Genomic DNA, 21,426 nt, shown 5'->3' on the forward strand with positions numbered 1-21,426 from the left:
CGCTTAGTCGCCCCTCTCCCCCATTATGGCCCTTTTCGACCAGTGGTTCCAACATTCCTGTCTGTGAAGACCTATCACGGCCCCCTTGATTTCCAGCCCCAATCCATGCTCTCGTGTGCCCATCCTTGGTTCACTGTGCAAACCCCAGCCGAGCCCCTTTCCAGCCCAGCGTGCCCTGGACGGCCGGTCAGGGCTAGATTTTCTCTCACTAATATCCTTAACCCTAGTGGGGGGGTTCCCTTGTTTCCTCCATGTGTCACTGACTTCACCCCTTTCAGTGAAACCCTCTTTTTTTTAAAAAAAAATTTTTTTTTGAGAGAGACAGCATACATGAGCAGTGGGGAGAGGTAGAGGAAGAGGGAGAAAGAGAGAATCTTTTTTTTTTTTTTTAATGTTTATTTGTTTTGGAGACAGAGCGTGAGAGGGGCAGAGAGCGAGGGAGACACAGAATCCGAAACAGGTTCCAGGCTGTCAGCTGTCAGCACAGAGCCCGACGCGGGGCTTGAACCCACGAACCGCGAGATCATGACCTGAGCCAAAGTCGGACGCCCAACCGACTGAGCCACCCAGGCGCCCCCAGTGAAACCCTCTTTTAACTCAATACATTTCTGGTCAAAAACTTCCAACCCACAGAATGGAGTTGACCCCTCACAGGTTCCCGGGGACTCCCTTTCCAGGGCAAGGCATCCTGGGCCACTGGAAGTTGGAGTCACACACTCGGGGTTGAACCTTAGCTCTGACGAAAAGATGTCTCTTGCTTATAAACCTGAGGAAGACAAGGCAGCACAGAGCAACATAGGCAAATGAGCTGTGCACACCCTTTTCCAGCAAGTTCTGTGCCCCTCACCTGCCATCAGAGTGTGGGGCTCGAGCATCCCTTACAGTCTGTGCCGAAACCACAGGCCTGGACTTCAGTTTTCTTTTTTTTTTAATTTTTTTTTTCAACGTTTATTTATTTTTGGGACAGAGAGAGACAGAGCATGAACGGGGGAGGGGCAGAGAGAGAGGGAGACACAGAATCGGAAACAGGCTCCAGGCTCCGAGCCATCAGCCCAGAGCCCGACGCGGGGCTCGAACTCACGGACCGCGAGATCGTGACCTGGCTGAAGTCGGACGCCCAACCGACTGCGCCACCCAGGCGCCCCTGGACTTCAGTTTTCTAGAAGCTCATATGGTCTCCTGCATGGTGGGGGAAAGAAGCCCTGGTCCCCAAGGTCAGTGGTCCCCATGTTCTCACACTGGGGGCTCCCTCTTATCCCCCCCCCCCAACAGTCTCCCTTTTGACAGTTATCATCCATCACGGCCACAACAGCAAAGTCCTAAGAACGCTTTCGGGTTGACCTCTCCCAGTTCTGTCACTTCTGTGCCTCAGTTTCCTCATCTGTCAGAGGATTAGAACTGCCCCTACTTCAGAGAGTTGCTTGTGGGTGTAATGCGTTAGTTAGCACGCAGGAGCCTGCTGTCATGCCTCCTGGCGCAGAATCAGTATTTTCTATTGTTATATTTATCACCTATATTATTACTGCTAACAGCGAGACCTTGACCCAGAAGACTTCTCTGTGATCCTTTGTTACGAGATGGGGGGAGCGACCCTGACGATGGCATTCAGCAGCTGCTGAGCCTTGAATGTGAGTCTCCTGTTTTTCCTTTGTGAAAAAGACAAGCGCCCAAGTTCGCTGACCTCTTCTGGGGTGACACGTGACTGTCAGCTCTTTGTCTCCCCCCCCCCCCAAAAACAATGTGCCTAATCTACTCCTTCAAGAGGAAGGTGAGTTTTAAACAATGCCTGAGACTGATTGCTTTTCTGAGAAGAACTCAGGTGTTGGGAAGAGAGCATTTTGAAAGCAGGTGCTTGAAAATGGTTCCATTGTTCCGAGCTTTTGTTGCCCCAAAGCGATGAAAGTGGGTTTTCTTTAAGGACTCTTGGAGTCTGCACACTTTAGGGACAGAAAATTCCAACCGAGTCCAAAATCTTTCAAAAGAAAACTTTTAGGGGCGCCTGGGTGGCTCAGTCGGTTGAGCATCCAGCTCTTGACTGAATCAGGTCATGATCTCAGGGTCATGGGATCGAGCCCTGTGTCAGGCTCTGTGCTGACCGTGGAGCCTTAAGATTCTCTCCCTCTCTCTCTCTTCCTCTGCCCCTCTCCCCTGCTTGTGCTCTCTCTCTCTTTAAAATAAAGAAGAAAAAAAAAAAGGAAAGAAAAAAGAAAAAAAAACTTCTAGGGAGACTTGAATCTATTTGCTAAAAACACACAAATACCAATCTGCCTGGAAAGCTTTGTATACATCAAAATTTCAGCATTGCTCTCAGCTTTAGCAGCCACTCAAATCAAGTATGGAAAGAATCCTACATAAAACCGGACCCTTGGGGGCGCCTGGGGGGGCTCAGTGGGTTAAGGGTCTGACTCTTGATTTCTGCTCAGGTCATGATCTCCGAGCCCTGAGTTGTGCTCTGCGCAGATAGCTCTGAGCCTCTTTGGGATCCTCTCTCTCCTTCTCTCCCTCTCTCTCTCTGCCTCTCCCCTGCTCGTGCTCTCTCTCTCTCTTAAAAGAAATAAACTTAAAAAAAAAAAATCTGACCCTTGACTGACAGCAGTGTTAACCCTCAAAAACAAACAGAACACAGGCAGTTGCATTGCAAGTAGTAAAAAAAAAAAATAAATAAATACATAAATAAAAAATAAAAATAAATAAAAACGTTAAGAATGTTTAAATGAAAGCCAAAAGGCGTGCTATGCTGTTCATTAATAAAATAGAGACATTTGAAAGTAGTGTTTCGTCTTTATGCCCTTAAAAATTTTCTAGCTTTTATACATATATGCGTTTACTGTTCACGATGTCTTTGAGCATCGCGATGGAGTTTACAAATGTTGATACTCAGGTCCAGGCTCCTGCTCCTAATCGCTTATGGTGTCCCAGGTCCTCCTCCCCAGGACCCAACCCTCCCGTGTTTGCTTCTTTGGTGGGTGGGTGGGCGTGGGTGGCGAGGCTCCCTCCCCGGTGCGGGAAAGCAAGGTCAGCTGTCCTGCTCTCGGCCCCTAGGGGGCAGCAGAGGGAAGCAAACAACAGCTTCGAAAGGTCCAACTCAAACGAAAAGAAAAAAAACACACACAAAACACGCAAGAAGGGACTGGTCCAGGAGACACCTTAAAAACGCCTGTTTTCTCCCCAGTCTTCCTGTTGTCCCTCCTCAGGACCAGTGTAAAACAAACTAGCTGCAGACTTTGGGGCTGGAGGAAAACTCCCACTGAGTGCCGAGCACCAGGAGGAGAGTCGGTGAGCCAACGAGGAAGGGCTCATCTGGGGCCGTGGGGCTGCTGCTTGACTCACCTGCGGACGACTGGGGGACAAGCCGCGGATTCCGACCCCTGCCCTGCTCCTTCCGGAGCTTCAGGTTCTCCCAGCCAATCTAGTAAGAATTCCAGAAGGGTTCACTGATACCCTTTTGGCCAAAGTGCCGGACATGCAGTTGGTGCCTGATAAACGTTCACAGGCTCTGACTCGAGTGACTCCTTTATCACGATTCGTGAATGCTCCGGTCCGCTGAGACCTTCCCTGGCCTGGCCGAGCCGAGGCTGATTTGCTAGTCGCCGCATCCCTGTGGTTTCTGAGAACACTTTTGAGATGTGCTTTCTTTCGGCCGCGTTCTCTGCGAACGCAGCTGGGTACCAAGTTGAGGGTTCCTTCTCGTGGCCCGGAGCAGGCTTCAGTGTGTGGCGTGAACCTAGGGCATCTCAAGACGCCTCACCTCCCACGACCCCTCCCTCCACCCCCAATCCCTTGCCAGCCCTCTGAGGAACCTTCCAGACACACGGCCCTGGACACATCGTGCGCCTGCTCCACAGCCATCGCTGGATCCCCAGTGCTCAGCACGTGCTGATGGTCCCTTCCCCCACCCCCGTTTACAGAGGAGAAAACAGAGGCTCTGAGAGACAGGTGTGGCCCAGATTTGGCAGAGACAGAATTAAAATTCAGACCTTGCACCCTCAATCTGGAACATCGGACTCTCTCCGGCTCCAATTCCCCTCCTTAGCGAGGCCCCTGCTTGCTCCCTCTCCCTTCCGTCCTGTCTCCTTTTCTCTGCATTTACCACCTATCATCGTCTCTTTCTCAAGAACAGAAGCCCCATGAAGTCATGGACCTGGTCGGTCCTGTTCACCAAACGCCTGGCACAGAGCAGGGACCCAGTAAATTCTTCCTGAACAGTTGCTGGGAGAGCTAAGACGGTTTCCAAGACCATGTCGATCTGATAATGAAGTGGGTTCCTTTCCCCTCTGGAGAACCCACCCCCTGGGACTTCTTTGCACGGAGCTCCGGGGTCCCTTCGTCCCCTCGGAACACTCGCCCTGAGCGGCAAGCAGCCACTGAGCACCCCAGCACCGAGGGTCAGGTGTTCCTGGAAACTCTGGGGTGGTGTCTTCCCCAGGGGAAGAAAGAGGGTATTATGCTTAGATACCTCGAGAATGAATGTTTAAAAAACCCCACCGATAATTGTTAATTGACTAATCCCTTGCTATAATTAGGAGGGCCCAGAGGCCAGGGATGCTCTCGTTTCCCAAGCTCTATTTTTTTTTTTAAATTTTTTTTCAACGTTTATTTATTTTTTTGGGACAGAGAGAGACAGAGCATGAACGGGGGAGGGGCAGAGAGAGAGGGAGACACAGAATCGGAAACAGGCTCCAGGCTCCGAGCCATCAGCCCAGAGCCTGACGCGGGGCTCGAACTCCCGGACCGCGAGATCGTGACCTGGCTGAAGTCGGACGCTCAACCGACTGCGCCACCCAGGCGCCCCTCCCAAGCTCTATTTTGAAGGTTTAGGAACCAGGAAGTGACTTAGGAGGCCCAGAAGCTGACAAATGTCAGCCGACCCCAAGGAAAAGTCGGGTGCAAAATGCAAGTGGGTCTTGTCCCTTCCATGCATATTTCTACTTCCTGAAAAGCAGTAAGTTCGTTACGAATAGCAACGTTTTTTTTTTGCGGTTCAGCGTATCGAATATAAAAAAGTGCCAGCTGGACAAGTCGATGAGCTTTCATAAGCCAAACATAACCTGTGCGGGCAGCCCCGGAGGGTGTCCCCAGCGTGGCTCCTCCCAGCCACCGTGCCACCTCCCAAGTATAAACATCATCCTGACTTTTAGCACCATGGATCGGTTTTATCAAAAATGATTCGGGCCTTGATTCCGGGTTCTCGGATTCCAATGCCACCCCTCCCTCCCACCCCCTCTCCCTCCGAGGCAAGACAGGTGTCCCTGAGGATGTAAGGGCCCCAGAGGGATTGTGCCCCCCCCCCGTGGCCCCCTGTACAGACACTTTTGCCAGTGGTTACCAGGCAAAGATGCAGACCCAGTGTCATTCGATCTCGCAAGAGCAGCTGGAAGTCTATCTCGATTTGTATACGAAATCTCATGATTATTAAACGTTGGTAACTCATGAAAATTGAACACACCGTGGAGGCAAGTCCACGCAGGCCGAACGAAACAGACTCATGGGCCAGATTGGCCCGCAGGCCGTCAGTGCGGGGTCACCTTGAGGGGCCCCCAGGCCTGTCAGGGAGACAGGTGCAGACACGGGCCTCACAGCTGGGAGGAAGGCTGGGCCGGGCCAGGGAAGGCTCTGCGGGGAGTGATGTTTCCACCGCACTTTGAAGGACACCCCAGAAGAGGAGAGCAAGGGCATCCAGCAGAGGGAGGAGGGCAGGCAGACATCTAGAGTCTGGTCTGACTGGCCTGCTGGGAACTGCAAAGTGGTTTGGGGCAGTGGGAGGAGCGAGCGGGCAAAGGGGCTCGAGCCTGGAAGGCTCTGGGAGACCTGGGAGGACCTGGGACAGCCTTTAGACTTTGTCCTGGGGCAGGCAGTGGGGGGAGGGGGTTACTCAGAGGAGGGTAAGCAGAGAGGCTGGGCTGGATGGCTGCGGCGGGGGCAGGCTGGGGGACAGCAGGGAAACAGGAGGCCTTGACCTACAGCGGTGGCCCAAGAGAGGGCCACCGGGGCCTTGGGCCCACATTTGCGGCCTCCTAAACAAATCCCACCTGCACTCGCCCCTGACATAGACTCTCCTTGACCAAAGCAGAGTCAGGCCCCTCTGAGCCCGATTCCTAACCAGGCCCTGACCTTGGGCTCTGTCCTTGGCCTGGTTAGTCCCCTTTTAGCAAGGATCCCACCGGGTCAGCTGAGCAAGAATCCCTCTCCCTTGGAACCCAGATTCCTCATCCCCACCCTGGACACCTTCTCCCCCTGACCCCCACTTGCTCCTCGGGCCACGCATCCCCTCTTTTCCTGACTGTGCTCAGAGCTGAGCACCCCCCCGCCCCTGTCTCCCCTCAGGCCAGCCCCCCATTGCTGTGGCCCCTTGAATAAAGAGAGCGTGCCTAACCCTCTTTAACAAGGGTCGGGACTGAATTTTCTTTAACACCTGGCCACGGTCAAGGGGATTTCAACTGTCAATGGCTCTTTGAAAACACCCATCCTCTCCAAGGGGCGGCCTGATGACTTTCCATTCATTTCTGGAAGGCTGTGCAGGCACACGAGGTGGCATTACCTCTACCTATTGTCGTTACCTGCACCTCAAGCATAAGGCCCGGGGTGGAATCATCCAGAATTTCTAATCTTCCCCGTGTGGCCCCAGATCTGCCTCTCCCAAGCTGTCTCAGCAAATGGCAGCTTTGCCTTTCACGCCCTGTGGTTGATCCTTGAACATATCTTGTTGGATCTGCGTTGAAAATTGACCCTGAACCTCCTTGCCACCACCCTGGGCTGAGCCACTGGCGTTACCTTGGCCTGGATTTACTCACTAGCCCCTAGGCGGTCTCTAGGTTTCCACCCTTCTTAACCCAGCAGCCAGAGAGGTCCTGTTATATCCTAAGTCAGATCACGTCTCCCTTCTGCTCAGAGCCGCTTGAGGCTTCCGCCCTACTCGGGGTAAATGCCATCGTCCTCGTAAGGGTCTGTCCAGACCATGATCGCTCACCCTCTCCCCATCACCTCTGCAACCTTGTTTTCTGCTGTTCTCCACTCCCCCCGCCTCACCGCCCCCCCAAATCGGCTCGGGCCATACTGCTCTCTGAGTTATCACCCTACCTCAAGGCCTTTGCACTGGTGGCTCCCTCTTCCTATAACCTCCTTTCCTGGGATATCCCCATGGCTTGCTCCCACCCTCCTTCAAGTCTTTGCTCCAATGTCACCTTCCCTGTGGGGTCTCCTTGAAACCCCGATTTAAAAACTCACAACCTGCTACCCTCACTTCTCGCCCCCTCCCTGCTTTCTTTGTCCCCTTGGCTTTTAACACTTTGCGTGCCCTACATCCATAGGTATTAATGTTCACGTTCTCTTCTCTCCCTGGTTCTGAACATCCAGTGGGTGCTCAAGGAGTGGACGAGTGTCTTAGATGGAAATTTCAAATCCCTCTGGGCTTCCTCTGGGTATTTCTGAAAACAGTGTGGTCCCTGAGACATATTTCAGTTGGCATCTGCCGGCTCTGAATGCCCGGGACAGAGTTTCCAGCCTGTAGGTCACCGAGTCCCGGCCACACGCACGCCAACCGCCGTCACAAGCCTCTCTCGGAGGCACTGATTTTCAAATGCGTACAGATACTCCTGTGATGAATATTGCATGCCTGTTTAAAAGGGACACTGAAGTCCTTGCAACTTTTTGGCCATGATGTATTTTCTCCGTCAACCAATACCCTCAACTCCATCCGTATTGCACGGAGATCCTCTTTGTCAAAAACACTTGGGAATGCTTCGAAAAGGGATCTCATGAACAAGATCCCTGGAGACCCCTGGCCATGGTTCATAGGAGTTCCTCCTGCCGGGGACATTGCCCACACTTACTGTCACCGGCCCCCGGGGGCAGAGTAGCAGCGGCTGACAGGGAGCACAGGTTCACCTAGCAGAGAAAGGCAATTCACAATCTGTTAACCTTGAACTCTGCAAGCCGTGCCACAACAGTTCTCAGCTTGGGCAGAATTCAAAGGAGCTCTTGCAATCAACATGCAATTAATTGATGTACACCCTGGGCATCTGGGCCCCATGCACTGCTGGTGTGAAGGAAGTTCAGGTCATCTTAGAGCAGAGGCGGGGACGGGCGTGCTCACAGTCGGGCAATCCCACTGCACAGGAGATCCCGAAAAGGTTTGTGCCAATGTGGCCCATGGGTCTTGGTTCAGATGTTAATCGCAGTGGCTAGCATTTACTGAGCACCTACTACGTGCCAAATGCTTTTTTTTTTTTTTTTTTTTTTTGCATCATCTCATTACAAGAGCCCCAGAGAGGTGCGACGACTTGTTCAAAGCCCACGGCTGGTGGAGCCCCGGAGCTGCCCGGCCCCACGGTCGGCATTCTTGACCATTCTGCCCCGACCCCAACCGTCAAGTTTCTGGGTTGGCGGCCTCTGCAGGGCATCCTTACCTAGCAACTCCAACAACCTCGTGTCTAGACCACCTTGGGTCATGCTGCTCAGGATCTCAGGCGGGGATGGCCCGCAGGAGGAAGCCTCACTTGTCATTCACGACACTTCTTTGCCACCGTGCTTGTCCTTCCGAGCCATAATAGAGAGCCCGGGTGACTCTAGCTTCATCCTGCCAGAGAAGCGCTTCCTGTTGGCTTACACAGTCTAAGGCCCCCTGGGCGGCCCCCAGGGAAAGCACAAGCCCCAAAGACTCTCCCACCCAGCATTCCTGGTGGGACGCCCCTTCGGATGGGTCCTGGGACTCGAGGTCCGAGCCTGAAGCTCCCTGAAGCCTGAAGCTTTGGGAAGCGCAGAAAACTTTGCAGCTCTGACCCTTCGGGACTCCTTCCTGGGGCTCCCTCCTGCCGGTCCTTGTCCCTCTTGCGGAACCGGGCACGCTCTACCCTTTCCTCCCCAGGGCAGGGCCTCTCCGGGTCTTGAAGGGGATGCCCCCTCCTGGCCGGTTTTGCTGCCCCACGTCCCTCGCGAGGAGCCTCTTTCTCAGAGAGCACGTTGCCTGGCGTTCTCCTTGCTTCCCAGCCCCTCCAATCGGGTGCCGGGCTCCTTGGGGGCGTCCCTTCTCTCCGGGTCCCCCGCCCGCGCCCGGCTTGGGGCGCCCCCTCTCCCTGCTTAGGGCGGGCGCCGGAACAGTGTCGCCGGCCGCCTGCAGGTGTCTCCCCACGGAGGGGCGCGCGTCCCTGCGCCGTGGCCGCTGCCAGGCTCCAGCGGCTCCTCGCCGAGGTGCACTCGCGCTCCGGGCTCCGGGCGCGCCGGAGCCGCTCGGCCGCTGCCGCCCGCCCCCCGCGCCCCCCGCGCTCCCCGCGCCGCGCCCTCACCCCGGGGCGGGGGAGGGCATGGGCCCGCGCGGCGTCCTCCGCCGCCGATCCAAGGCGCCCGAGCCCCGGGGCGCGGCGGGCAGCGGCCGCTGACGCGGGGCGCCGGCTGCCAACTTCGCGCGCGGAGCTCCCCGGCGGCGCGGGCGGCATGAAGACGAGCCGCCGCGGCCGAGCGCTCCTGGCCGTGGCCCTGAACCTGCTGGCGCTGCTCTTCGCTACCACCGCCTTCCTCACCACGCACTGGTGCCAGGGCACGCAGCGGGTCCCCAAGCCCGGCTGCGGCCAGGGCGGGCGCGCCAACTGCCCCAACTCGGGCGCCAACGCCACGGCCAACGGCACCGCCGCCCCCGCCGCCGCCGCCGCCGCCGCCGCCGCCGCCGCCGCGGGGAACGGCCCCCCTGGCGGCGCGCTCTACAGCTGGGAGACGGGCGACGACCGCTTCCTCTTCAGGAATTTCCACACCGGCATCTGGTACTCGTGCGAGGAGGAGCTCGGCGGGCTCGGTGAGTGAGCGGCGGCGCCGGCGGCTCGGCTCCCGGCCCCCCTCCCGGGGCTTGCGCGGCCCCCCGCGGCCCGAGCCCCAGCCCCGCGCGCTCCCTCCCCGCGGCCGGGCGAGGGGCCCCGCGCTCGGCAGGGCTCGGCTGCACGCCCGGGGGGCGGGGAGCGCGCGGGGGCGGGCCCGGGGGGCGGGTGGGGGGGGGCGTCCGGGACGCGCCGCCGACCCCGGGGCTCCCCGCGCGGCCGCTGCCCTTTCCGAGCGCCCCGGGCGCCTTTGGGGACGTCGCCGCGCCCTGGGGAGGCGCGTCTCCCGGGCACCTAGCGCGGTGGCCGGTCGGCGGGGCGCGCGTTCCCCTCCGCGCCAGAAGTCGTCTCCGGGCGCGCCCCCTCCCCCGCCTTCGTTCGCGGGGCACCGGCCGCCCCCTCCCGGCCCGGCCCGCCGCGGGGAGGGCGCACCGACTGCTGCCGTGAGCCCCCCACTCCCCGCGGATCCCCGGAGCCGGGAGCCGACGGGGTCGTTCTCCCAGACGGGGCTCGGGAAGCACGAGAGTCGGGGGGTGGGGGGGGGGGACGGGAGGAGCCCGGTGGGTTCCCGGCGGGGAGCCCCCTTGGTGTTCTGGCCCCCCTGCCCCCGCCCGGGAAAGGATGCGACGGGAGGGGGGCGAGGCGGCGGGAAAGCGGGACGGCTCCGATCAGAACTGGGTGGGGGGGGAGGGGGTGACTTTTCAGGAGGCAGATCAAAGTGCTCCCTTTGCCCCGCACCGCACCTCTTCCCGGGTCCGCCCGGGGCAGCCAGGTCGGAGGGAGTGCCCCTGAGACCCGCCGTGAGGCTGTGTGTGTGTGTGTGTGTGTTGGGGGGGGGGTGCTGGGCCACAGCAGCGGGTACCTCCCAGACCATGTTGCTCTAAGTCCGGGCGTAGGGACCGTCTGGAGTGACTTGACCTCTTTCCCCAAGGTGAAAAGTGTGTGCATGCACAGCCCTTCCGTGCGGACGGTGTATGTGTGCGCTCAGATGTAGATGGGGTGGGCGACGGCGGAGTTTGCCCCAATCAGCCATTGGCCTGACTGGTTGTCTTAAAGGACAGAGAGAAGGCGTCAAATCAGCCCGAAGAGGCTGCTCCCTCCGCCTGGAATCCCCTTCCCCAGTCTCCCCTGGTGGCTGCTTCCCAGTTCGGGGGGGGGGGGGATTTCCTGCCCCTTCCCAGGCAGGGTCTTGTGGAGGGGAGGCCTCCCCACCCCCTTTGGAGGCAGGGTCTTCCTGACTGCCTCTCATCACCACCTTTTATCTCCTTTGTCGCGCTTGGCACAACCTGAAAACGTCCAGAGCCTGCCTCTGGTCACTAGCGGCCCGTCCCCTGTCTCCACAGGATGTCACTGTGAGGGCAGGGCCTGGGCTGCCTGGTTCACCGTCATCCCCAGCTTCTGGGCGGTGTCCCGATGCATAGTAGGCCATCAATATGTCTCTGTGGGGTTAACATTGGATGAGACCCTGGAAGGGGAAACCAGAGGTTTCCTGGGGGTGCCGCCTGCTCTGCCCTGCCTCCGGGGGTGCCCCGCTGAACTTTTCTGTGACCACCTGCGTGGACCTAGCCGTTTGCCAGACGCTCGCTGTTTGTTCTGCTTTCCGACAGTCCGACCCTGACCTCTTCCACGGAGGCCTCCTAATGCCTCGTCCTGGGGAACATCTGCGCCTTTTGGGGTGAACCCCGCTTGTCACCTCGGCCTGCCACCAAGTTTCTCCTTTGTGCAGAAACACAGCCTCCTTGTGCCTTCTCTGTGCACGTACTTAAAGATACCACGCTGTGTCTCTGGAGTTGTCCGGCCCCCGCCTCCACGGGGTGTCCTGGCCCTGGAGCCTCTTCCCTGAGGTCTCCCCTGGCCTCTCCCTGAAGGTCACAGCCCCGCCGCTTGTAGTTACTTCCCTGTGTCTTTCATCCAGGGCTTGACACAGGATGTTGAAGCCCGAGCAGCTTTAAAAATTATTAGTTGAACAACATTTAAAGTCGTGTTAGCTTGCATTTATCGAGCCCTTCAAGTACACCGGGCACTGTGGAAGCTTCTCACCTGCCGGATCTGGTTGACTCCTTGCCAGCACCTTTTAGGGGGCCCACTTTTCAGATGAGGAATTGGGGGTTCGGAGAGGTTTTTTTTTTTTTTTGGCCAGGCGCCCCAGCTGGCGAGGGGGTCTGGATGGCCTTCTCTGGGGCAGAAAGAGATCAGGGCGAAGTGATAAGGGAAGAGAATGATACAGTTGAGGAGTCCGAGACAGGCATCATTTGAGAGGGGGGGCACTCAGCCTAAGACCTTCATCCCCAGTCCTCTGTCTATGAACACATGGGTGGTTCGTTTGTTGGGTCAACAAAACAAACCCACAGTTTTCTCTTTTCTCTTGATCGCTGTTGGCTAGAGATCTCCCCTCCCAGAAAATCACCATTTTCCTCCCCGAGAGCTCAGAAAATAGTTATCAGCCTGTCAGCGCCGCCGGTGAGAAATTTGGGAGGTCTGAGCCGGCTTGGATGGTTTCCCTGGCTGATCCCACCGTGCCCAAATCCCGCCTCTCCACCTCTGTGGTCTTGAAAGGATGTCAGGAAGTACCTGGCCTCAAACTTTTGTTGCCATGACAACCTTTCTTCTGCGTTCGGTGACCATTTTTTAATTTGCTTTTTGCTCGAAGAGGAAGAAAGCGTCCAAAAGCCCCCCCCCCCAACAAAATCCTGCCCCCCTCTCCCCCCACCCCCGAGGCATCGCCTTGAGGACTGTCTTCCTTCCCTCCTGCCCCAAACTATGGGGAAGGCCTTCTTTCCTTCCCAGCATTTTTACGTTTCCCCCAGTGAAAACACCGACCACAAAACCCTGACCTCTCCATGAGAGGCAGCTGCGAACTGCTCCTTCGTCTCCAACGCCTGTTCGGTCATTTCCTTCTGTGCCCAGAAAAGCCTCTCCCCACTCTGGGCAGCCACAGGGAAATCTAATAAGCCCTTTTACCCACATGAAAAAAAAAAAAATCCACCGCGTTCACAAAGAAGACTGCAGCCTGTCCTAAACAGACACAATTTCACCAGACTGGGCACAAAGAAAGCTTTTCTCCGTCCAAGAAGGAGCATCGACCTCCTTCAACAAACAGAAAGGGAGCGTGGCCTTGACACAGAATTACCCCGAGCCCTTCATGCCAATTGGTTTTCTCCTCTGGAATCGATGCTCAGAAGGGCTGGGTGGTTGCCGTTGGAGGCGTTCTGGGGGGTGGGGGCAGCGGAGTAAAGGCCTGGAAAAGCAATAGTGACTAGGGGAAGGGAGATGGGCTGGCGGGGGTGTGGTTGTGCCAGCAGGGAGAGCACAGGTGAGGCTGGACTTCGTCAGGCCCGTGCTTGAACCTGAGGAAGTAGGTGACTCAGAAGACCAATGGGGCCGCTGGCCAGGATGCCTGGAGGGAGGTGGGCCTGAGGCAGCCAGACAGAGGGAGGGACAGGAGGAGGATGCTGTTGTTCGCCTCTAGACCCACTCTGTCCCCTGGGATGGGTGGACAGATGCCCATTCTCTTTTGTGAAAGATGGAAGTTTCTCGAGTTTCCTGTTGGCAGTGTGGTTTGGGCAAGAGCCTCAGTTTGCTGCCCTGCAGACTGGGGATCCGGGCAGGTAGCGCTTGTTGGAGGCGGGGGTGTTCTGTGAAATAGCGCGGGGGAGGTGCTGTGTGAGTGCCCCTTGCCACCTCCGAGTGCCGTCACCCCGTCTGAGCCCCCGCGTCTCTCCCGTGGACTTCTGCAGCCGTCGCCCTGCTTCCCCCGTTGACCCCCCTCGGCCCTCAGTCTGCTCTCCCCCCAGCCCCAGAGTAACCGCCAGATCCTCACCCACCTTCGTGCGGCCCCCTCCGGCGGCCCCACTCTCAGAGTCAAAGCCACGTCCTCCCGTGGCCCTTCCCCGGCCGTGCTACTTCTCTGGGTTCTTCTCCTGCTCCCCACCCCCAATCGTGGTCACACCCACCCTCAAAACCAGGCACACTCAGACCCTTTGTGCTGGTCCTTCCCTCTGCCTGAAATGCTTGTCCCCTGGATGGCCGCAAGACTAGTTCTGGAAACTTCTTCAAGCTTGCTGAGCTCGCTCTGAGCCCCCAGTGCAAAATCGATCTCCCCCACCTGTTTCCTGCTTGAGTTTTCCTCTAGCCCTCGCCACCGACTCCTCCTCAGTGGTGCCCACCAGCTCCAAGAAGTTGGCGGTTGAGTTTCTCTGCATCGTTCACCGCGGGTCCCTTAGTGCTCAGAACACTGGCAGGTGCTCAGCAAACATTTGTGGGGTGAATGGTGGCGGTTGTTACGGCCGCTGCTCTTTCTTCGGCTCTAAGTGTCTTCTTACCCTGCAGTGAGTCAGGGGGTCAACCGGGGACCCCTTCCCTTTCACTGAGGTGCCCACGACACGCAGCGCCCCCCGCCCCCTTACACACCCCGGTGCGTGTGGGGTGAGGCCATTCTTAGGAGGAGAAAGCCCTTAGCTGACCTTCTACGCCTTTCTTGCTTCCCCTTTTCTACAGAAACCCTAGCCCTTCTGTCTGCTCCCTTCAATTATGTCTCTGCCTCCTTCACGAGTATGAGCACAGATATGGTGCCCCCCAAGAGCGGGCTTCTAGTGCTGGGAGTGCATTGGGGTAACAGGTGGATGGGCTTTGTGTTAGGACCGTCTGGTGGGCGAAGATACGGACTTTGAAAGGTCCCATAGACCAGTGTCATTTCCTTGCATTTCCATAACAGCTTGATGACAACCTAGTGCCAGGGTTACACCTATTTTCTGGGGCACAGAGAGATGAGGTGACTTGCTCAAGGTCACGCAGCTACCAGGTGGCAGAGCCGGGATGTGCACCCAGCCAGAAGGTTCTAGAACCTGGCTCTCGCCCAGAAAGCATTGCCCGGGGAGTCATAAGCCCCAGGTTTGAGTCCAGACCCCGAGGTCACTCCAGTGCTGAGTGACCTTGGATAAGTCACACTCCCTCACTCTCTGGTCTTTTCTTCCCTCATGCGTGAGATGACGGGTTTTTTGTGTGTTTTTGTTTTCTTCTTGTTTGGTCTGGCTGGTGACGTCCATCAAGGGCAACAGAACACCTCTTGATGACAGGCTTCGGGGACAGACAGTCCGGGCTCCAGCCCCCGCACCATGACTCGCCTGCTACGTGGCCTTGGTTAGGGGTTCGCCTTCGTTGGGCCTCAGTTTCCTTGGCTGGGACACAGGGATTATAATAGCTGCCTCACTCTAGCCCTGCTGGAGTTGAAGCCGATAACGCGGGCCCAGCAAGCACTCCATAACCACGCTGGCTGTGATCGACCCCGTGGCAGAGGCTGCCGACCCATGGCCCGCGGGTCCCATCTGAACTGTCCATCTGTTTTGTTTGGCCCTGCAGTGTTTACAGCCTCTGAATGAGTTGCCAACGTTTGAAAATTGAGACGCTTCACAGAAACATCTGGATTTATGGCTTTCCTCAAAAGCCTGGCGTGTCTGTGAACACCGGGCCCGAGGGTCCTACGGCAGTGGGAGCTGCCCCTTCCGGCAGGGGGGGCCGCGGGCCACCCCCCACCCCATCCACCTCCTCCCCGGGGACACGACTCGCCACCTTCCAGGGCTCAGGCCCCAGGCCTGGGGTTCCTCCTCGGAGCCTCGGTTCTCACATCCCCGTCTCGTCCGCTAGCGGGTCCTGATGGCTCTTCATTCAGAATCCAGCCCTTGCTGACCAGGACCTGTGGCCCGTGCCCTGGCTCCCCTCCCCTGGACTAGGCCAGTAGCCCCTCCCCGGGCTCTCTGCTTCTGCCCCCTCGGCCCCCTGCTTTCCACCCAGGAGTGAAGCCGCAAGTCAGATCACCTCCCCATTCTGGGCAGGGCCCTCCTGTGCAGTGGGTCTCACTCAGATTCAGGGCCAACGACTTCCAGGGCCTGAGGCTGGCCGTGATATACCCACATGGCCTCTCTGACTCCACCCTCTTTCTCCTCTGCCTCACCGCAACAGCCTCTTTGCTGGCCCTTGAACAGGCCAACACCCTCCTGCCCCAGGGCCTTTGTACTTGCTGTTCCTGCCACCTGAGGACTCTTTCTCCCAGATGTCCGCGGGGCTCCCTCCCTTCTCAGGTGGGTCTGGGCCCAAATGGCCTCTTTCCCACGAGGCCTTCCCTGACCACGCCCTCTCAGTCTGCGACCTCCCCGCCCCCTGCTCTTTCCTCCCACCTTATTCCCCCTCATTGCTGTCATTGCATTTACGCACTACATAGCACACTCACTTATCTTCTTTATTATCTCTCTCCCCTGTCACATGCCAGCTCCACGGAGGCAGGACTTGGTCCGTTTCACAGAACGCCATATTCTGGGACTGAGACGAACCGGTCCTTAGTAAGGGATCAATGACTATGTGCTGAATGCATTTGGGATTCTAGGAACTTCTCTGAGCTCCTGTGTGCAGCGAGGGGCCCAGTGCTCTGTACCTGTCATTCCCACGGACTTGTCAGACACTCTTTCTTCGCCACCCCCTCTTCTGTTCTGCTCCTGGGAAACAGTGCTCCGTGGGGCCCCGTGAGGAGCCGGAGGGGCTCAGTGTGGTCATGGCCCCTGTTTGAATTCCAGGGCACCAGGTTCAGAACCATCTTTCGGGGAGGCTACGACCTCGGGCCTCTGTGTTGCCCGCAGGACCCTGGCGGTTAAGCTCTTCTGGTATCAGGTGACCGAAACTGACGCAAGCCCGGTGTGAAAAAGGCGGGTTTCGTAGGGGCTGCTGCCCCCTGCAGTGTCCAGGCGGAGATGCAACCACCAGGCCTGGCAGGTCAGGGCCAGGGCCACCAGGCTCCTGGAGGCTGGAGTTGATGGGTCCTCCCACCGGCAAAAATCCCGCAGGGGCCAACCCAGAAACCCAAGAGTGCCATAGAGGAAGTGGCGGGGGGGTGTGGGGAGCTGGGGGCATCTCCCTCGGCTACAGGGGCAGCTGCTGAGCCCCAGACGACCATTCTCGTTGCAGGGTGGGGGCCCGCGTGGGGCCCCGTTGTCCATTTTGTCAAAACTCCCGGTTTTTATAGGAGATCTCTGGATTGTTAAAATTTGGGAACCGATTCAAGTAAAAAGAAGAGGCCTGCGCTGCGGACCCCAAAGCAACCCCTTCTGAGGGGGCGAGTAAACTCTCCTCTCGCCAGTCGGCGATTTCTAGATCAGAGCTCTGCCAGTGACATGATCCGATTCCATGCCTGTTGGTTCTCGGTCCTGAGGATCTGACCGGACGGCGTGGTGCAGGTGGCCGAGGCTGGTCCAGTCTGCTGTGTGCTGGGAGGGGAGTGTAGGAAACACAGCCAGTCCTGTGGGGCAGGGGAACCAGAACTTGGGGCCCGGGGAACGGATGGGGCTTGGGCAGACATTCCAAGGGGAGTGAACTCTGTTGGCCAGGAATCCTCGAGTCACTGCAAGCAAGAGAAACTCGTTTGAAATGGTCTTAAGCAAAACAAGGGAACTATGGTCTCTCTTTTTCTTAGATACTGAATTTTTTTTTTTTTTTAATCTCTACACCAGACATGGGGCTCAAACTCACAACCCTGAGATCAAGAGTCACATGCTCTACCAACTGAACCAGCCAGGCGCCCCTGTGATCCCTCTTAATAGAAAGTCTGGTGAGGTGCCTGGGTGGCTCAGTCGGTTGAGCGTCCGACTTCGGCTCAGGTCATGATCTCGCAGTCCGTGAGTTCCAGCCCCGCGTCGGGCTCTGTGCTGATGGCTCAGAGCCTGGAGCCTGTTTCAGATTCTGTGTCTCCCTCTCTCTCTGACCCTCCCTCGTTCATGCTCTGTCTCTCTCTGTCTCAAAAATAAATAAACGTTAAAAGAAAAAATAAATAAATAAAAAAATAGAAAGTCTCGTAAGAAGAGCTCAGGTCCGTAGCGTGGCTGGGTCAAGCAGGGTTGTTGAGAATTTGTGTCTTTCCAGCACTCGGCTCCGCCCTCCTCTGGGTTAGCTTCATTCTCAGGCTGACTCTCCTGAAAGCTTTGAGTTTACTTAACCTCTTGTCCTTCCAGGAACTCCCGTGGCAAAGTCCCTCCCGAACGGAACTCCCAGACCTGGTTCTCAGAGGACCAACTGGGTTATGTCCCCACCCCTGAACCAATCAGAGTGGCCCAAGGGGTTGGACTGTGTGCGTTGGCCAGGCCTTGGTCCCTCCACTCTCACCCTTAGTCACGTGGTCACGCCCCTGGGGCGGGAGAGGAGGACAGCTTTGCTTAAACCACGTGCTCTGAGAGTGAGAGAGGTGTGTAGCTGTTAGCTCTTGCTACGTAATGCTGCGTAACAACAATGGCCACACCTCAGCCACATACAGCTGCAGGCACTTGGCTCAGCTCGAGTCTGTAGCTCAGTGATTTTGGCTGGGCTGAGCTGGGCTCACTGCTGCGAGGTGGTTTGGCTGTGGGCTCAGACGATGGGGGCCACTGGGCCTCTCATCCTTCACCGGGCTCGCTGGGGCACGTTCTCGCGGTCGCATCCGAGACGTGAAAGCTGGAGCCAGCCACGCCGCGGGAGTGCCTTTCAAGCCTCTGCACACATCGCGTGTGCTTGCTTAGGTCCCGTTGGCCAAAGCCGGTCACCAGGCTGAGCCCGGAGTCGGTGTGTGGGGGGCGCTGCTGAGTCGTGACGGCTAAAGGCACGGACACACGGAAGGGTGACGCGTTGGGGCCATGAAAGCGATCACTGTTTCACAGACGTTCCTCAGACTCGGGGGGGCTGGCCCTAGGGAAAGGGGTGGTGGATGCCGGTCAGGTGAGAACAGAGATGCCCCTCCTCACACGCTTACGCAGCAGGGGTACATCTGGGAACCCAGAGAGTCTGTGGCCGTGCCCTTCATGCCTGGCCTCATTCTTTTAGCCAAGATGCTGTAGCTGTGCTTGAGTTCAGAGGTCCTTCTCCTTCCTTTCTTTTAACGTTTATTTATTTTTGAGCAGGGGGAGGGGCAGAGAGAGTGAGACAGAAGATCCCAAACAGGCTCCGGGCTGACAGCACAGAGCCCGATGCAGGGCTCGAACTCACAAACTGTGAGATCGTGACCTGAGCTGAAATCGAGAGTCAGGTGCTCAATGGACTGAGCCACCCACGTGCCCTGAGTTCAGAGGTTCTTAAATGTTTGGGGCTCTGGGGCTCCAGAAACCATGTGCCTGCATCCCAGAGAGAGGCACCCCCTAAACACACCCCTTGGTCCGTCCCCCGAGACCCGTCCCTCTGATTCTCCTGGTGTCCCCCAACTTTGCTATGCCCCAGTTTCTTCTAGGGAACCTGTTAAAATGCAGGTGCCCAGGGTCTCGCCCTTGGACTTTTTGCTTTGTGGGTCTGGGAATCTGTACTTCTAACCAGCTCCCCAGGGGTTTTGGAAGCACGGCGGGCGTGGGCACCTGTGTTCCGAGTCAGCCCTGTCATTTAGCATCTGGGACTGAGGCAGGCCTGGCGCTGGCTTCTGCAGAGTGTGGGGCGGGGCCGGCCCCCAGCTCTCTTATCTTCCGGGACCACCTTCCCCTCACCCTGCTCTGGCCGGCTGGCCCCCTGCATTTCTGGCCGCTCCAAGCTGATTTCCCACCTCAGGGCGTTCGCTCTTGCCATTCCCTCACCTGGAAGTCTCTTCCTCTGTATCTCTAGGTCTCTGCTCTGCCCGCAGGCCTTCATCAAGCCCCGGCCCTGGCTGCTGTCTCGTCCCGAGGCTTCTTCTCTTCAACGCTGAGTTGACCTTTTCGTTTATTTCTGTGCGTCTCTGCGATGTGTGTGTCTCATCCTAAAGTGAGCACCTCGGAGCAGATCAGAGACAGTGCTCAGCTTCCCACTGAGGTGCCCCAGGAGCAGATCGCAGCCGTCCTGAGGACGCGACAAAATCCCTTTGGATCGGAGAGCTGACACCCAGTGTCTCACCGCCCCGGGAATGTGTGCGCTGCCTTGGAAGCGCTCAAACCAAAACGGATCACCGAGGGCTGCCGGGAGGGCCAGGCTGTGTGTGAGTCAGGGGGAGCGGAGGCGGCCAGACCGCCCTCTCCGCCCGTGGGGAGCGCCCATGGTCCCCAGGCCTGTCCTGTGGTTTGGGTGGGGACGCTGGTGGAGACAGTGGTTTAGAACGCGGCAAGCAGAGGTTTTTCCTCTTCCGAGTTTTCAGAGGAAGCATGGTCCTCAGTTTCTGCTTCTGAAAAGTGGGGCTAATGATGGTACCAAGCTCTGGGATTGGTTCTTTCCAGGGATTCCTGGTTGATATTGACTCGGTATCTCTGACCCCAAACAGTCCCTCGGCTCCAAAAACAGGGGAGCTGAACTGTAGAATTGGATGGCGATGCGGGCGACGTGTGGAAGGTGGCCTGGCCCCAAACTGCCCAGACTGTTTGGATAAGTTGGTTATAGGATGTAGGGCCTGCCCCCTTCCCTGCTGGTGGGGTCCCGAGGGCCGCGTCTGTGCTCCAGCCTCAGGGAGCAGAGCTGGGGGGGACGGCCCATGGCTGTGGGGGCCTTGTCCTGTGTCCCAGCCTTCCAGGGAGTGGGTCCACGGTGGCACTGGACCGGGATGGCGACAGGAAGGTAGAGTGGGGTGGAGAGGGGCAGAGCGAGACAAAGGGACACAGAGGGAGAGAGGTACGGACCCGGGGACATGCGCAGATGCACACGCAGACACAGACACGTGTGCACAAACCCACATGACAAGGGGGGAGCGGGCCTGAGGAGCTGCAGGGGAGAGGCCGAGGGGAGCCTGAGACAGCCCGGGGAGGCAGGAAGGGGCCCATATGGCCCTTTCTCTGCTCTTTTCCTGGAGCCCCGGAATGTGCGGCTCTGCCTGGGGCGGCCCTTCCAGGCCTTCCGCCCTTGGCCCTGGGCACGTGGGGAAGGCAAGGCAGCCGGCCAGACCCTCACCCACTCTCCCTCCTTCCCCCGCCCGTGTCCTATTGGTGGCAGTGGGCAGCTTGGTGTTGGGGGGCTTCAGCTCATCCCGGCTCCCCGGGCCTCTCCAAACTGTCCCGTTATTTTTATCAGTCGTTCACAGTCTAGGAAACTCAGGATGTGGGAGGCGGCTTCTCAGCAAGCCAGCTGGATCTGTGCCCTGTCGCCTGTGGGACACACTTGTGGATCCTGCACTCCCCTCTGTCCGTGTCCATTTGTCCTTCCTTCTCCCCGGGGCCTCTCTCCACCCTGCGCTCTCTGCCGGGGGGTCCAGTTCTGGAAAAGGGGAGGGAGAGGCTTAACTCCCTGCTCCTGTCTGTCCCCTGCCCCCCCCCTCCAGCTGCCAGACTTGTCCCCCCCCCCTGCACCCCCCTCCTTGCCTCGTGAGAGCTCTTCTGGGTGGTTCTGGAAGAAGCACAGAGGTAGAGAGACCCTCCCCAGAGCACAGTTGGGAGGGGTGGACACAAGTCTCACCGTCACCCCTCGGCAGTTGCCTCCACTTGGAGGTTTGAAGGGAACGAACAAACCCCAAACCAACCACTTGCTTTCCTGCCCTCACCAGCAGGGGGCGGGCTGGGTCATGCTGCCATAACCACCTGCAAATCTGGGAAGGTTCAAACAACCTGGGGGGGGGGGGCGGGCTGTGTGTTTCACGCTGTCCTCATCGGGGACCCAGATAAAAGAGGCTCCACCTCCAGGCTGCCATGGCTGCTGAGGCCAGAGAGGGGGATGGGTTTCTGCCTCGAAATGG

At 57.9% G+C, this 21,426-nt stretch overlaps 1 protein-coding gene across 3 annotated transcripts in view; it reads left to right on the top strand.

Annotated features, from left to right (window-relative positions):
• The first annotated feature begins 9,429 nt into the window (after positions 1 to 9,429).
• Positions 9,430 to 21,426, top strand: part of GSG1L (GSG1 like) — a 206,915-nt gene continuing 194,918 nt past the window's right edge. For all 3 annotated transcript variants that reach the window (XM_047087874.1, XM_047087875.1, XM_047087876.1), the window contains exon 1: positions 9,430 to 9,784. In XM_047087874.1, coding sequence (XP_046943830.1) covers positions 9,430 to 9,784 — 355 coding nt within the window. The remainder of the gene's footprint in view (positions 9,785 to 21,426) is intronic.

Source organism: Lynx rufus, unplaced genomic scaffold (genome assembly GCF_022079265.1).
Source record: "Lynx rufus isolate CCGP_SWC_20201006 ecotype Redwood Valley unplaced genomic scaffold, mLynRuf1.p SCAF_23, whole genome shotgun sequence".
NCBI lineage: Eukaryota > Metazoa > Chordata > Mammalia > Carnivora > Felidae > Lynx > Lynx rufus.